This window comes from Oncorhynchus gorbuscha, linkage group LG06, assembly GCF_021184085.1.
Source record: "Oncorhynchus gorbuscha isolate QuinsamMale2020 ecotype Even-year linkage group LG06, OgorEven_v1.0, whole genome shotgun sequence".
NCBI lineage: Eukaryota > Metazoa > Chordata > Actinopteri > Salmoniformes > Salmonidae > Oncorhynchus > Oncorhynchus gorbuscha.
The window spans coordinates 5,332,241-5,349,740 of NC_060178.1; the positions used below are offsets into that span (position 1 = coordinate 5,332,241).

General features: G+C 42.1%; 1 protein-coding gene and 1 long non-coding RNA gene across 12 annotated transcripts in view; both read right to left on the reverse strand.

Moving 5' to 3' along the window:
* Window positions 1-507, reverse strand: part of LOC124037450 — a 3,216-nt gene extending 2,709 nt beyond the window's left edge. For 2 of the 6 annotated variants that reach the window (XR_006839189.1, XR_006839188.1), the window contains exon 1: window positions 11-338. This is a non-coding gene — a long non-coding RNA (uncharacterized LOC124037450). Of the gene's footprint in view, window positions 1-10 lie in introns of all 6 variants that reach the window. The other 4 variants (XR_006839185.1, XR_006839186.1, XR_006839184.1 and 1 more) reach the window with 4 other exon arrangements.
* Window positions 508-4,026: 3,519 nt separating this feature from the next.
* LOC124037452 (myelin regulatory factor-like) overlaps window positions 4,027-17,500 on the reverse strand; it is a 125,322-nt gene continuing 111,848 nt past the window's right edge. For all 6 annotated transcript variants that reach the window (XM_046352160.1, XM_046352164.1, XM_046352162.1 and 3 more), the window contains exons 17-24: window positions 15,945-16,096; window positions 12,241-12,311; window positions 12,030-12,146; window positions 10,158-10,512; window positions 8,067-8,129; window positions 7,228-7,333; window positions 5,463-5,537; window positions 4,027-5,370 (exon numbers count right to left, since the gene is read on the reverse strand). In XM_046352160.1, the coding sequence (XP_046208116.1) occupies window positions 5,275-5,370; window positions 5,463-5,537; window positions 7,228-7,333; window positions 8,067-8,129; window positions 10,158-10,512; window positions 12,030-12,146; window positions 12,241-12,311; window positions 15,945-16,096 (1,035 nt within the window). In that variant the 3' untranslated portion in view covers window positions 4,027-5,274. The remainder of the gene's footprint in view (window positions 5,371-5,462; window positions 5,538-7,227; window positions 7,334-8,066; window positions 8,130-10,157; window positions 10,513-12,029; window positions 12,147-12,240; window positions 12,312-15,944; window positions 16,097-17,500) is intronic.

A 17,500-nucleotide genomic window follows, 5' to 3' on the forward strand; every position in this document is an offset into this window, starting at 1 on the left:
TAAGAGTGACCTCTGGACTCATTCAGGAGAATGTTAGTGACCTCTGGACTCATCAGGAAGGTGTTAGTGACCTCTGGACTCATTCAGGAGAATATTAGTGACCTCTGAACTCATTCAGGAGAATGTTAGTGACCTCTGGACTCATTCAGGAGAATGTTAGTGACCTCTGGACTCATTCAGGAGAATGTTAGTGACCTCTGGACTCATTCAGGAGAATGTTAGTGACCTCTGGACTCATTCAGGAGAATGTTAAGAGTGACCTCTGGACTCATTCAGGAGAATGTTAGAGTGACCTCTGGACTCATTCAGGAGAATGTTAGTGACCTCTGGACTCATTCAGGAGAATGTTAAGAGTGACCTCTGGACTCATTCAGGAGAATGTTAGTGACCTCTGGACTCATTCAGGAGAATGTTAGTGACCTCTGGACTCATTCAGGAGAATGTTAGTGACCTCTGGACTCATTCAGGAGAATGTTAGAGTGACCTCTGGACTCATTCAGGAGAATGTTAGAGTGACCTCTGGACTCATTCAGGAGAATGTTAGTGACCTCTGGACTCATTCAGGAGAATGTTAGTGACCTCTGGACTCATTCAGGAGAATGTTAGTGACCTCTGGACTCATTCAGGAGAATGTTAAGAGTGACCTCTGGACTCATTCAGGAGAATGTTAGTGACCTCTGGACTCATTCAGGAGAATGTTAAGAGTGACCTCTGGACTCATTCAGGAGAATGTTAGTGACCTCTGGACTCATTCAGGAGAATGTTAGTGACCTCTGGACTCATTCAGGAGAATGTTAGTGACCTCTGGACTCATTCAGGAGAATGTTAGTGACCTCTGGACTCATTCAGGAGAATGTTAAGAGTGACCTCTGTACTCATTCAGGAGAATGTTAAGAGTGACCTCTGTACTCATCAGGAGAATGTTAAGAGTGACCTCTGGACTCATTCAGGAGAATGTTAAGAGTGACCTCTGGACTCATTCAGGAGAATGTTAAGAGTGACCTCTGGACTCATTCAGGAGAATGTTAAGAGTGACCTCTGTACTCATTCAGGAGAATGTTAGTGACCTCTGGACTCATTCAGGAGAATGTTAGTGACCTCTGGACTCATTCAGGAGAATGTTAAGAGTGACCTCTGTACTCATTCAGGAGAATGTTAGTGACCTCTGGACTCATTCAGGAGAATGTTAGTGACCTCTGGTAACCCTTTCTTTCTTGTTCGGTTATACAAGACCCAGGTCACAAAATGGATGCCTCTATTAGCTCAGACATGAACAGCATTCAATCAAGTCCATGAGCTGCTTCTGTCTGGTGATAAGATGACAGCCTTCCTGTTTTATAGAGAGAGATGAGGAACCAGCGGTTTAAAAAGAACGCCGTTCAGATGTCAATACTTGTGTTGTCTAGTCTTGAAAACCAGACCATAAGTTGGAGCATTTGAAAATTGTGGGAGGCAAAGCAGATGTCTGGAGAGACTATCAACGTGTCTGGAGAGACTATCAACGTGTCTGGAGAGACTATCAACATCCCGATCCAGAGCAGAAAGTCATCTCTGATCTTCTACCATACAAACAAAATAAAACAGAAAATATATAGCTAAGAAAGTACTTCTTAAACACACATTGTATTTGGCTAGTGGTTAAGCATTATTAAATCCAGTGGGAAAGATACCGTGTGAAAATGTCCAGTGTTCTTGTAACATATCGTCCCTTGTTGGACCTGATCAATGCCGTTATCAGCTGCTGGGATTCTACAGCATACAGCGCATACCAATGTTCCAGTACAGTGTATATAATTAGAATCATAGAATCAGAGTCATTCTAATTCTGTGGTTCCAGTACAGTGTATAGAATTAGAATCATAGAATCATAGAATCAGAGTCATTCTAATTCTGTGGTCCCAGTACAGTGTATAGAATTATAATCATAGAATCAGAGTCATTCTAATTCTGGGGTCCCAGTACAGTGTATAGAATTAGAATCATAGAATCATAGAATCAGAGTCATTCTAATTCTGTGGTTCCAGTACAGTGTATAGAATTAGAATCATAGAATCATAGAATCAGAGCCATTCTAATTCTGTGGTTCTAGTACAGTGTATAGAATTAGAATCATAGAATCAGAGTCATTCTAATTCTGTGGTTCCAGTACAGTGTATAGAATTAGAATCATAGAATCATAGAATCAGAGTCATTCTAATTCTGTGGTTCCAGTACAGTGTATAGAATTAGAATCATAGAATCATAGAATCATAGAATCAGAGTCATTCTAATTCTGTGGTCCCAGTACAGTGTTTCAGAGCTGAGAGCATACAGTGTATACCATAGACAGACAATAAGGGTTCTGTAGCTATGGTGTATACAGAGGTCTACCTTTTCCAGTTATCTGAGTTCATCTCCAGTCTTATCAGTCTTATCATGCTCCAGTCTTATCAGTCTTATCATGCTCCAGTCTTATCATGCTCCAGTCTTATCATGCTGAGTCATTCACTTCTTGTAGATTTGATATACTCCCGTGATTTAATGCATTTCAATTCAAATGTGTTTCTTAGCATTTCTTAGCTGTACAGGTAGCTGGATCATCAGCTATCTGTATAGATAAATCATCAGCTATCTGTATAGATAAATCATCAGCTATCTGTATAGATAAATCATCAGCTATCTGTATAGATAAATCATCAGCTATCTGTATAGATAAATCATCAGCTATCTGTATAGATAAATCATCAGCTATCTGTATAGATAAATCATCAGCTATCTGTATAGATAAATCATCAGCTATCTGTATAGATAAATCATCAACTATCTGTATAGATAAATCATCAGCTATCTGTATAGATAAATCATCAGCTATCTGTATAGATAAATCATCAGCTATCTGTATAGATAAATCATCAGCTATCTGTATAGATAAATCAGGTTTCCGAACGTATCCGTAGCTGAGTTTGTTTCAACTTCACGTTAGTGAGCAAACCTCAAACCAGTCCGTTGATTCTCTGCTAGGCTGCTTTTTAGTTCAGTTTCTCTAACACCCTCAAAATCAACTCTGTTCGTTCTTCCCCTCCAATCAGGGACTGATTTAGACCTGGGACACCAGGTGGGTGATTCCCCTCTAATCGGGGACTGATTTAGATCTGGGACACCAGGTGGGTGATTCCCCTCTAATCGGGGACTGATTTAGACCTGGGACACCAGGTGGGTGATTCCCCTCTAATCGGGGACTGATTTAGACCTGGGACACCAGGTGGGTGATTCCCCTCTAATCGGGGACTGGTTTAGACCTGGGACACCAGGTGGGTGATTCCCCTCTAATCGGGGACTGATTTAGACCTGGGACACCAGGTGGGTGATTCCCCTCTAATCGGGGACTGATTTAGACCTGGGACACCAGGTAGGTGATTCCCCTCTAATCGGGGACTGGTTTAGACCTGGGACACCAGGTGGGTGATTCCCCTCTAATCGGGGACTGATTTAGACCTGGGACACCAGGTGGGTGATTCCCCTCTAATCGGGGACTGGTTTAGACCTGGGACACCAGGTGGGTGATTCCCCTCTAATCGGGGACTGATTTAGACCTGGGACACCAGGTGGGTGATTCCCCTCTAATCGGGGACTGATTTAGACCTGGGACACCAGGTAGGTGATTCCCCTCTAATCGGGGACTGATTTAGACCTGGGACACCAGGTAGGTGATTCCCCTCTAATCGGGGACTGATTTAGACCTGGGACACCAGGTGGGTGATTCCCCTCTAATCGGGGACTGATTTAGACCTGGGACACCAGGTGGGTGATTCCCCTCTAATCGGGGACTGATTTAGACCTGGGACACCAGGTGGGTGATTCCCCTCTAATCGGGGACTGGTTTAGACCTGGGACACCAGGTGGGTGATTCCCCTCTAATCGGGGACTGATTTAGACCTGGGACACCAGGTGGGTGATTCCCCTCTAATCGGGGACTGATTTAGACCTGGGACACCAGGTGGGTGATTCCCCTCTAATCGGGGACTGATTTAGACCTGGGACACCAGGTGGGTGATTCCCCTCTAATCGGGGACTGATTTAGACCTGGGACACCAGGTGGGTGATTCCCCTCTAATCGGGGACTGGTTAGACCAGGTGTGTGTAATGAATGATCAGGTAGAACAGAAAACCAGCTCCTCGTAGGGAAACATTTGATCTGCTCTAACAGATAGGTCAGACTTAATTCTGGTATCTTTCACAAAATTCCCAGATTTTCCAAATATCCTGTTTTGAGAAGGTTCCAGATTTCGTCACTTCTGATTGCGGGAATCTTCCAAACGGGATTTCTGGAAAACCTGGGGGGATTTCGTTACCGCAATGCATAGACAAAAGAATGTTTGAGACAAACTTCTACAGTAGTATATCCAAATCCACTGACCATGGTGCCACCTGGGAGGATCCAGACAGGAAGTCAAGACATACAGAAAGGAATGTAAGTCCAATGCGACTCTCCTGTCATCTGCTGACATACAGTGTTCTCACTAGAACCAAGTGTATTAAGCCCATTACATTCAACACAGGGTTTGTGTTTTCAGTCATAAGGAATGGTTAGAGTGAATACAGGAGACACAAAACAAGTTTAGGAAAATGGGATATTATAAATTACACAATGATTAATAAGACATAATATAACACTATAGCATTATGAGAAACCTAGGTTTCATACAGTGACGTGCATAGGAGCTGTAGTCTGGTGGATATGTTTCTATACAGGACAGGATGGATAGAAGAGAGAGAGAGAGAGAGAGAGAGAGAGAGAGAGAGAGAGAGAGAGAGAGAGAGAGAGAGAGAGAGAGAGAGAGAGAGAGAGAGAGAGAGAGAGAGAGAGAGAGATAGAGAGAGAGAGAGAGAGAGATAGAGGGGGATGGGATAGGAGGTGTAGTAGTTAAAGGGATAGTTGGGATTTTATCTACTTCCCCAGAGTCAAATGAACTCGTGAATACAAGTTTTATGTCTCTGTGTGCAGTATGAAGAAAGTTGCTAAATTGCTCCTGTGGACTTCCAGTCATTGAGCTATATGAGAACAGCTAGAATGCTAGCTGTTCCTGTAGACTTCCAGTCATTGCGCTAACGCTAGTTAGCATTGGCTCGCAAAACTACCTCTAACATCATACTGGACGCAGAGACACAAAAATTGGTTCATCTGACCCTGGGGACGTAGACAAAAGGGCCTCCCCCCTTTAAGAAACCCTGAGTCAGGGGATAGGCTAGATTCAAAGCAAGCACACTAGTTTGCATGCTTAGTTCCCTCTCCTCTCATGCGCAGCTGCTTTGAATGAGGAAGTTGAAGTCAGAGTATGATGGTGGTGGGATGGATACATTCTCCTCCTCTGAGCCACACCTCACTTCACCCTGCCAGAAGGAGAAGATGAAGATGAAGCAACTTTAAATCAATTTATTTTTATTTTTAATTAATGGTCAAATATAATCGATTCAATACTCACAGACTCGGCCACTCTGAAGTGATAGGTCACGTCCTGGAATGACAGGACAGATACTGGCCACAGGTGATCTGTCCCCTGAGGAGAAAGAGGTCAAGAGGTCAGTCAGTAGCTCCATAAGCAAAGTCATCAACAACAGGGTCGGGGTCAATTGGACAGCTCATCGTCAACTCAGTCCATTTGAAAAGTATCGGAATTACAGTTTACTTCCTTAGTTGAAATAGAACGAACCCCGAACCCTGGTCAGTGATAAACTCAGCAAAAAAAAAGAAACGCCCCTTTTTCAGAACCCTGTCTGTCAAAGATAATTGGTACAAATCCCAAATAAGTTCACAGATCTTCATTGTAAAGGGTTTAAACACTGTTTTCCATGCTCGTTCAATGAACCATAAACAATTAATGAACATGCACCTGTGGAACGGTCGTTAAGACACTAACAGCTTACAGAGAGTAGGCAATTAAGGTCACAGTTATGAAAACTTAGGACACTAAAGAGGCCTTTCTACTGACTCTGAAAAACACCAAAGGAAAGATGCCCAGGGTCCCTGCTCATCTGCGTGAACGTGCCTTAGGCATGCTGCAAGGAGGCATGAGGACTGCAGATGTGGCCAGGGCAATATATTGCAATGTCCATACTGTGAGATGCCTAAGACAGCGCTACACGGAGACAGGATGGACAGCTGATCGTCCTCGCAGTGGCAAACCACGTGTGACAACACCTGCACAGGATCGGTACATCCGAACATCACACCTGCAGGACAGGTACAGGATGGCAACAACAACTGCCCGAGTTACACCAGGAACCCACAATCCCTCCATCAGTGTTCAGACTGTCCGCAATAGGCTGAGAGAGGTTGGACTGAGGGCTTGTAGACCTGTTGTAAGGCAGGTCCTCACCAGACATCATCGGCAACAATGTTGCCTATGGGCACAAACCCAATGTCGCCGGACCAGACAGGACTGGCAAAAAGTGCTCTTCACTGACGAGTCGCGGTTTTGTTTCACCAGGGGTGATGGTCGGATTCGTGTTTATCGTCAAAGGAAGCCTGTACTCTGGAGCGGGATCGATTTGGAGGTGGAGGGTCCGTCATGGTCTGGGGCTCTGTGTCACAGCATCATCGGACTGAGCTTGTTGTCATTGCAGGCGATCTCAACGCTGTGCGTTACAGGGAAGACATCCTCCTCCCTCATGTGGTACCCTTCCTGCAGGCTCATCCTGACATGACCCTCCAGCATGACAATGCCACCAGCCATACTGCTCGTTCTGTGCGTGATTTCCTGCAAGACAGGAATGTCAGTGTTCTGCCATGGCCAGCAAAGAGCCCAGATCTCAATCACATTGAGCAAGTCTGGGACCTGTTGGATCGGAGGGTGAGGGCTAGGGCCATTCCCCCAGAAATGTCCGGGAACTTGCAGGTGCCTTGGTGGAAGAGTGGGGTAACATCTCACCGCAAGAACTGGCAAATCTGGTGCGGTCCATGAGGAGGAGATGCACTGCAGTACTTAATACAGCTGGTGGCCACACCAGATACTGACTGTTACTTTTGATTTTGACACCCCCTTTGTTCAGGGACACATTATTCCATTTCTGTTAGTCACATGTCTGTGGAACTTGTTCAGTTTATGTCTCAGTTGTTGAATCTTGTTCTGTTCATACAAATATTTACACATGTTAAGTTTGCTGAAAATAAACGCAGTTGACAATGAGAGGACGTTTCTCTTTTTTGCTGAGTTTATATGTTATATTGTATTAAGTGTATAGATGTACCTCAGTGACTTTTTTCTCTCCAGCGTGAAGCTCTGTCTCTGTGTGGTCAGGACACAGACGTCCTCTGGTGGCCCCACACTGTCTGACCCACACGCTGGCTCTGGAACTGAGGACAGAGGGAAGGATGGTGGCATGTCGTTACAACACTGTGAAGAAACAGGAACTGAGGACGGAGGACAGAGGGAAGCATGGTGACATGTCGTTACAACACTGTGAAGAAACAGGAACTGAGGACGGAGGGAAGGATGGTGGCATGTCGTTACAACACTGTGAAGAAACAGGAACTGAGGACGGAGGGAAGGATGGTGACATGTCGTTACAACACTGTGAAGAAACAGGAACTGAGGACGGAGGGAAGAATGGTGACAAGTCGGTACAGGGGTGATCAATAGAAAAGGTGTAGTTGGTAAATCACCTATTTTGTGTTACAAAAACAGGTTTGTCTGCTTGGCCACTACATATAAACACATGCAGCCGTCATGGACTTCATCACGACTGTAGATAGCTGAGTTATTTTGTTGTTTTATGTCCTGTGGTCTGGACTTCATGTGTAGAGTGATCTGTAACCATGGCTACTCACATCATATGGAGAGTGATCTGTAACCATGCCTACTCACATCACATGGAGAGTGATCTGTAACCATGGCTACTCACATCACATGGAGAGTGATCTGTAACCATGCCTACTCACATCACATGGAGAGTGATCTGTAACCATGCCTACTCACATCACATGGAGAGTGATCTGTAACCATGGCTACTCACATCACATGGAGAGTGATCTGTAACCATGCCTACTCACATCACATGGAGAGTGATCTGTAACCATGCCTACTCACATCATGTGTAGAGTGATCTGTGACATGGAAGAGTTCTTGCTTGCTGAGAGTGGTACGGTAAAGCTGTAGATAAAACACACAAATCAGGATGTAATGCAGTCACACAACAGTACAAGCAATTTATCTTTATTGACATAAAAAAAAAAAAATATTTAACCTTTATTTAACCTCTATTTAACCTTTATTCAACCTTTATCTAACCTCTATTTAACCTTTATTCAACCTTTATTCAACCTTTATTCAACCTTTATTTAACCTTTATTTAACCTGTATTTAACCTTTATTTAACCTTTATTTAACCTCTATTTAACCTTTATTTAACCTCTATTTAACCTTTATTTAACCTCTATTTAACCTCTATTTAACCTTTATTTAACCTCTATTTAACCTTTATTTAACCTCTATTTAACCTTTATTTAACCTCTATTTAACCTTTATTTAACCTTTATTTAACCTCTATTTAACCTTTATTTAACCTTTATTTAACCTTTATTTAACCTGTATTTAACCTTTATTTAACCTTTATTTAACCTTTATTTAACCTTTATTTAACCAGGCAAGTCAGTTAAGATCTAATTCTTATTTACCATGACGGCCTACCAAAAGGTAAAAAAGGCCTCATGCTGGGATGGGGGCTGGGATTATAAACACAAATAAATTAAATATAAATATAGGACAAAACACACATCACGACAAGAGAGACAGGTAGCAACACAACATGGTAGCAGCATAAAACATGGTAGCAACACAACATGACAACACAACATGATAGCAACACAACATGACAACACAACATGGTAGCAACACAACATGATAGCAACACAACATGGTAGCAACACAACATGGTAGCAGCATAAAACATGGTAGCAACACAACATGGTAGCAACACAACATGGTAGCAGCATAAAACATGGTAGCAACACAACATGGTAGCAGCATAAAACATGGTAGCAACACAACATGGTAGCAGCATAAAACATGGTAGCAACACAACATGGTAGCAGCATAAAACATGGTAGCAACACAACATGACAACACAACATGATAGCAACACAACATGACAACACAACATGGTAGCAACACAACATGATAGCAACACAACATGACAACACAACATGATAGCAACACAACATGATAGCAACACAACATGACAACACAACATGATAGCAACACAACATGATAGCAACACAACATGACAACACAACATGGTAGCAACACAACATGATAGCAACACAACATGACAACACAACATGGTAGCAACACAACATGATAGCAACACAACATGACAACACAACATGATAGCAACACAACATGATAGCAACACAACATGACAACACAACATGATAGCAACACAACATGATAGCAACACAACATGACAACACAACATGGTAGCAACACAACATGATAGCAACACAACATGACAACACAACATGGTAGCAACACAACATGATAGCAACACAACATGACAACACAACATGATAGCAACACAACATGACAACACAACATGATAGCAACACAACATGACAACACAACATGGTAGCAACACAACATGACAGCACAACATGATAGCAACACAACATGACAACACAACATGGTAGCAACACAACATGGTAGCAACACAACATGGTAGCAACACAACATGGTAGCAACACAACATGGTAGCAACACAACATGGTAGCAGCACAACATGGTAGCAACACAACATGACAACACAACATGACAACACAACATGACAACACAACATGGTAGCAACACAACATGGTAGCAACACAACATGGTAGCAACACAACATGACAACACAGCATGGCAGCAACACAACCTGGTAGCAGTGCAAAACATGGTACAAACATTATTGGGCACAGACAACAGCACAAAGGTCAAGAAGGTAGAGACAACAATACAGCACGAGAAGCAGCCACAACTGTCAGTAAGAGTGTCCATGATTGAGTCTTCGAAATGAAGAGATTGACATAAAACTGTCCAATTATGTCAAATGTCTTTAATATAATGTGTTTGACAAAGGTTTTGCGTTCCAGTCGAAACTACATTTGACTCATACAGTCTAAAGACGAACCACACAGGGAGACCCACCTGCAGCTGTCAGGATGGGGACAGTTGTGTGATGAGATGTGTTGGTCTGTCTCCAGGATGTGTAGATCTATAAGGGATGATATTTCCCCTGCTTCCTCCTCTGTGTCGCTGTGTGTGTTGTCCCGACGTTGTCTCCGAGGCAGGGTCTGTTGGCCTCCAGGCCCACCCGGTCCAGGCAGCCTGTTCGTGGCCCCCCCTACAACCTCCAGGTCTCCTGCAGGGGCAGGGGCAGGTCTCTTCGCCTTGGACAGGTACATGGGGGCGGAGGTGTGGCTGAGACGGTTCCGGTAGCGTCCGTCCTTGTCCACAGGCCTGGACTTGGCCTTCTTGTTGATATTACCCGGACTACTCAGCTCTACAGGAGAGAGGAGAGAGACTGGTGTCATGAATGCTTCTGTCAACAAACGCAAGTTGATATATTTGTTGTTTTTGAAATGTTTACTCACTGCCTATGTATGGGTCATGTATGGGTTATGTATGGGTTATGTATGGGTTATGTATGGGTTATGTATGGGTTATGTATGGGTCATGTATGGGTCATGTATGGGTTATGTATGGGTTATGTATGGGTCATGTATGGGTTATGTATGGGTTATGTATGGGTTATGTATGGGTTATGTATGGGTTATGTATGGGTTATGTATGGGTTATGTATGGGTTATGTATGGGTCATGTATGGGTCATGTATGGGTTATGTATGGGTTATGTATGGGTCATGTATGGGTCATGTATGGGTTATGTATGGGTCATGTATGGGTCATGTATGGGTATGTATGGGTGTGTATGGGTCATGTATAGGTTATGTATGGGTTATGTATGGGTCATGTATAGGTTACATATGGGTTACATATGGGTCATGTATGGGTCATGTATGGGTCATGTATGGGTCATGTATGGGTTATGTATGGGTTATGTATGGGTCATGTATGGGTCATGTATGGGTTATGTATGGGTTATGTATGGGTCATGTATGGGTTATGTATGGGTTATGTATGGGTTATGTATGGGTCATGTATGGGTCATGTATAGGTTATGTATGGGTTATGTATGGGTTATGTATGGGTCATGTATAGGTTACATATGGGTTATGTATAGGTTATGCATGGGTCATGTATGGGTTATGTATGGGTCATGTATAGGTTACATATGGGTTAGGTATAGGTTACATATAGGTTACACATGGGTTATGTATGGGGCATGTATGGGTTATGTATGGGTTATATATGGGTCATATATGGGTCATGTATGGGTTATGTATGGGTCATGTATGGGTCATGTATGGGTTATATATGGGTTATGTAAGGGTTATGTATGGGTCATGTAAGGGTTATGTATGGGTTATGTATGGGTTATGGTTGGGTCATGTATGGGCTATGGGTCATGTATGGGTTATGTATGAGTCATGTATGGGCTATGGGTTATGTATGGGTTATGTATGGGTCATGTATGGGTTATGTATGGGTTATGTATGGGTCATGTAAGGGTTATGTATGGGTCATGTATGGGCTATATATGGTTTATGAATGGGTCATGTATGGGTTATGTATGAGTTATGTATGGGTTATGTATGGGTTATGAATGGGTCATGTATGGGTTATGTATGAGTTATGTATGGGCTATGGGTTATGAATGGGTCATATATGGTTTATGAATGGGTCATGTATGGGTTATGTATGAGTTATGTATGGGTTATGTATGGGTTATGAATGGGTCATGTATGGGTTATGTATGAGTTATGTATGGGCTATGGGTTATGAATGGGTCATATATGGGTTATGAATGGGTCATGTATGGGTTATAGGTTATGTATGAAGTGAAGGTATGGGTTAATCTTTTCATCTGGTGTGGTAGGACAGATGGGTGTTTTCTTACCCGATGTAGATTGGTTGTTGCTTGGCGACAGAGCAGTTGCTGATTGGTTGTTTGTAGCAGTTGTAGGCGGGCAACAAGCTGCAGGATTGGACAGTGAAGGAGAGGGCGGGACTGCATCTGTACAGAACAGATACGACAGTTATTCAATCCACTGTCAAATGTAATGAAGTAGGCTGCCATTGATTCATTTGTCCCAGTGTGTGTCGCTGACCTGGAAGTGTCGGGGTGGTGGATCGAGGACCGGAGGCCGTCCTTCTAGATGATCCCACTGCAGACCTGGACCTGAGGGATGTCAGAACATTTTAACATTTATTAATTTAACCAGGCAAGTCAGTTAAGAACAAATTCTTATTTTCAAATGACGGCCTAGGAACAGTGCGTTTAACTGCATGTACATGTGTCTGTATAGGCCTACTTCATGTACATTTGTCTGTATAGGCCTACTGCATGTACATTTGTCTGTATAGGCCTACTGCCTGTACATTTGTCTGTATAGGCCTACTGCATGTACATTTGTCTGTACAGGCCTACTTCATGTACATTTGTCTGTATAGGCCTACTGCATGTACATTTGTCTGTATAGGCCTACTGCATGTACATTTGTCTGTATAGGCCTACTGCATGTACATTTGTCTGTATAGGCCTACTGCATGTACATGTGTCTGTATAGGCCTACTTGTAATGTTCCAGACTGGACTGGCAAGCAAGTTAACCTACAGTACAGTATTAAAAGTCAACAGTAGTAATTAGTCATGACCTCTTGAGACGCAGGCTAAGAAACGCCCTTATCACAAACCTACAGTACAGTATTAATCAAAGATAAGAGAATGGGAGAGTGAGAGGGGAAAGGGGGGAGAAGGAGAGAAAGGGAGAGAGATAAAAAGAGAGAGAGAAGGGAAAGACAGTGAGGAAGAGGGAGAGAGAGAGAAGGGAGAGAAGGGAGAGAGAGAGAGAAGGGAGAGAGAGAGAGAGAGAAAGGAGAGACAGAAAGAGAGAGCGAGGAAGAGAGAGAAAGAAGGGAGAGAGAGAGAGAGAGAGGGGGAGAGACAGAAAGACAGAGCGAGGAAGAGAGAAGAGAGAGAGAGAGAGAGAAGGGAGAGAGAGAGAAGGGAGAGAGAAAGACAGAGCGAGGAAGAGAGAGAGTATAGAGAGTAAATATATGTATATGATTGAGGTATCTCATGTAGTGTATATGATTGAGGTATCTCATGTATATGATTGAGGTATCTCATGTATGATTCATGTATATGATTGAGTGTATATCTCATTGTATATGATTGATTGGTATCTAATGTATATGAGGATGTAAATGATTGAGGTATCTCATGTAGTGTATATGATTGAGGTATCTCATGTAGTGTATATGATTGAGGTATCTCATGTAGTGTATATGATTGAGGTATCTCATGAAGTGTATATGATTGAGGTATCTCATGTAGTGTATATGGTTGAGGTATCTCATGTAAATGATTGAGGTATCTCATGTAGTATATCATGTATATGATTGAGGTATCTCATGTATATGATTGAGGTATCTCATGTATATGATTGAGGTATCTCATGTATATATTGAGGTATCTCATGTAGTGTATATGTGTATATGATTGAGGTATCTCATGTATATGATTGAGGTATCTCATGATTAGTGTATATGATTGAGGTATCTCATGTAGTGTATATGATTGAGGTATGTATCATGTATCTCATGTAAATGATTGAGGTATCTCATATAGTGTATGATTGAGGTATCTCATGTAGTCATGTATATGATTGAGGTATCTATGTATATATGTATATGATTGAGTATATGTATCTCATGTAAATGATTGAGGTATCTCATGTATATGATTGAGGTATCTCATGTAATGTATATGTATATGATTGAGGTATCTCATGTATATGATTGAGGTAAATGTATATGATTGAGGTATGTATATAGTGTATATGATTGAGGTATCTCATGTAGTGTATATGATTGAGGATTATATCATATAGTGTATATGATTATATGATTGATTGAGGTATCTCATGTAGTGTATATGATTGAGGTATCTCATGTAAATGATTGAGGTATCTCATGTAAATGATGATTGAGGTATCTCATGTATATGATTGTATATGATTGAGTATCTCATGTATGAGGTATCTCATGTATATGATTGAGGTATCTCATATAGTGTATATGATTGAGGTATATCATGTATATGATTGAGGTATCTCATGTATATGATTGATATCTCATGTAAATGATTGAGGTATCTCATGTATATCTCTATGTATATGATTGAGGATTGAGGTATCTCATGTAAATGTATATGATTCTCATATATGTATATGATTGAGGTATCTCATGTATATGATTAGGTATCTCATGTATATGATTGAGGTATCTCATGTATATGATTGAGGTATCTCATGTATATGATTGAGGTATCTCATATAGTGTATATGATTGAGGTATCTCATATAGTGTAATGATTGAGGTATCTCATGTATATGATTGAGGTATCTCATGTATATGATTGAGGTATCTATATGTATATGATTGTATATGATTGAGGTATATCATGTATATGATTGAGGTATCTCATGTATATGATTGTATATGATTGAGTATCTCATGTATATGATTGAGGTATCTCATGTATATGATTGAGGTATGATATGATTGAGGTATCTCATGTATATGATTGTAAATAGGTATCTCATGTATATTGATTGAGGTATCTCATGTATATGATTGAGGTATCTCATATAGTGTATATGATTGAGGTATCTCATGTATATGATTGTATATGATTGAGGTATCTCATATAGTGTAAGTGATTGAGGTAGTGTATATGATTGAGGTATCATGTAGGTATATGATTGAGGTATCTCATGTAGTGTATATGATTGAGGTATCTCATGTATGTATGATTGAGGTATCTCATATCATAGTGTATATGATTGTATATGATTGAGGTATCTCATATGAGTGTATGTATGATTGAGGTATCTCATGTATATGATTGAGGTATCTCATGTATATGATTGAGGTATCTCATGTAGTGTATATGATTGAGGTATCTCATGTATATGATTGAGGTATCTCATGTATATGATTGTATATGATTGATTGAGGTATCTCAGTGTATATGATTGTATCTATATGTATCATGTAGTGTATATGATTGAGGTATCTCATGTAAATGATTGAGGTATCTCATATATGATTGAGGTATCTCATATGATTGAGGTATCTCATGTATATGATTGAGGTATCTCATGTATATGATTGAGGTATCTCATATAGTGTATATGATTGAGGTATCATGTATATCATGTAGTGTATGATTGAGGTATCTCATGTAAATGATTGAGGTATCTCATGTAAATGATTGAGGTATCTCATGTATATGATTGAGGTATATGATATGATTGGTATCTCATATAGTGTATATGATTGAGGTATCTCATGTAAATGATTGTATATGATTGAGGTATCTCATGTATATGATTGAGGTATATCATGTATATGATTGAGGTATCTCAGTGTATATGATTGAGGTATCTCATGTATATGATTGAGGTATCTCATGTATATGATTGTATCTCATGTATATGATATGATATGATTGAGGTATCTCATTGTAGTATCTCATGTATGATTGAGGTATCTCATGTATAGATTGTATCTCATGTATATGATTGAGGTATCTCATGTATATGATTGAGGTATCTCATGTATATGATTGAGGTATCTCATGTATATGATTGAGGTATCTCATATAGTGTATATGATTGAGGTATCTCATATATATGATTGAGGTATCTCATGTATATGATTGAGGTATATCATGTATATGGTTGAGGTATCTCATGTACAGGTACGTCTAATGTACTGTATCTGCCTGATGAGAACAGCATACATACCCAGCCTTCTCAGAGACATCGCCTCTGTGGTGCAGTGTCAACACGTACAGGACGGACATGGAGATGACACTGAAGGTCATGACGACGACTAGAGCCAGAATGATTCCCTGCATCACCCTGTGGCTGATACAGCCCTGCTCTGGGGTCAGACTCTGGAATCACACAGAGCTACAGGTTAGAACCGCACACTGATACAGCCCTGCTCTGGGGTCAGACTCTGGAATCACACAGAGCTACAGGTTAGAACCGCACACTGATACAGCCCTGCTCTGGGGTCAGACTCTGGAATCACACAGAGCTACAGGTTAGAACCGCACACTGATACAGCCCTGCTCTGGGGTCAGACTCTGGAATCACACAGAGCTACAGGTTAGAACCGCACACTGATACATCCCTGCTCTGGGGTCAGACTCTGGAATCACACTGGAATCACACAGAGCTAGAGCTACAGGTTAGAACCGCACACTGATACAGCCCTGCTCTGGGGTCAGACTCTGGAATCACACAGAGCTACAGGTTAGAACCGCACACTGATACAGCCCTGCTCTGGGGTCAGACTCTGGAATCACACAGAGCTACAGGTTAGAACCGCACACTGATACAGCCCTGCTCTGGGGTCAGACTCTGGAATCACACAGAGCTACAGGTTAGAACCGCACACTGATACAGCCCTGCTCTGGGGTCAGACTCTGGAATCACACAGAGCTACAGGTTAGAACCGCACACTGATACAGCCCTGCTCTGGGGTCAGACTCTGGAATCACACAGAGCTACAGGTTAGAACCGCACACTGATACATCCCTGCTCTGGGGTCAGACTCTGGAATCACACAGAGCTACAGGTTAGAACCGCACACTGATACAGCCCTGCTCTGGGGTCAGACTCTGGAATCACACAGAGCTACAGGTTAGAACCGCACACTGATACAGCCCTGCTCTGGGGTCAGACTCTGGAATCACACAGAGCTACAGGTTAGAACCGCACACTGATACATCCCTGCTCTGGGGTCAGACTCTGGAATCACACAGAGCTACAGGTTAGAACCGCACACTGATACAGCCCTGCTCTGGGGTTAGATTGTGGAACCACACACTGATACAGCCCTGCTCTGGGGTTAGACTGTAGAACCACACACTGATACAGCCCTGCTCTGGGGTTAGACTCTGGAATCACACAGAGCTACAGGTTAGAACCGCACACTGATACAGCCCTGCTCTGGGGTTAGATTGTGGAACCACACACTGATACAGCCCTGCTCTGGGGTCAGACTCTGGAATCACACAGAGCTACAGGTTAGAACCGCACACTGATACAGCCCTACTCTGGGGTTAGACTGTAGAACCACACACTGATACAGCCCTGCTCTGGGGTTAGATTGTGGAACCACACACTGATACAGCTCTACTCTGGGGTTAGATTGTGGAACCACACACTGATACAGCTCTACTCTGGGGTTAGACTGTAGAACCACACACTGATACAGCCCTACTCTGGGGTTAGACTGTAGAACCACACACTGATACAGCCCTACTCTGGGGTTAGACTGTAGAGAACCA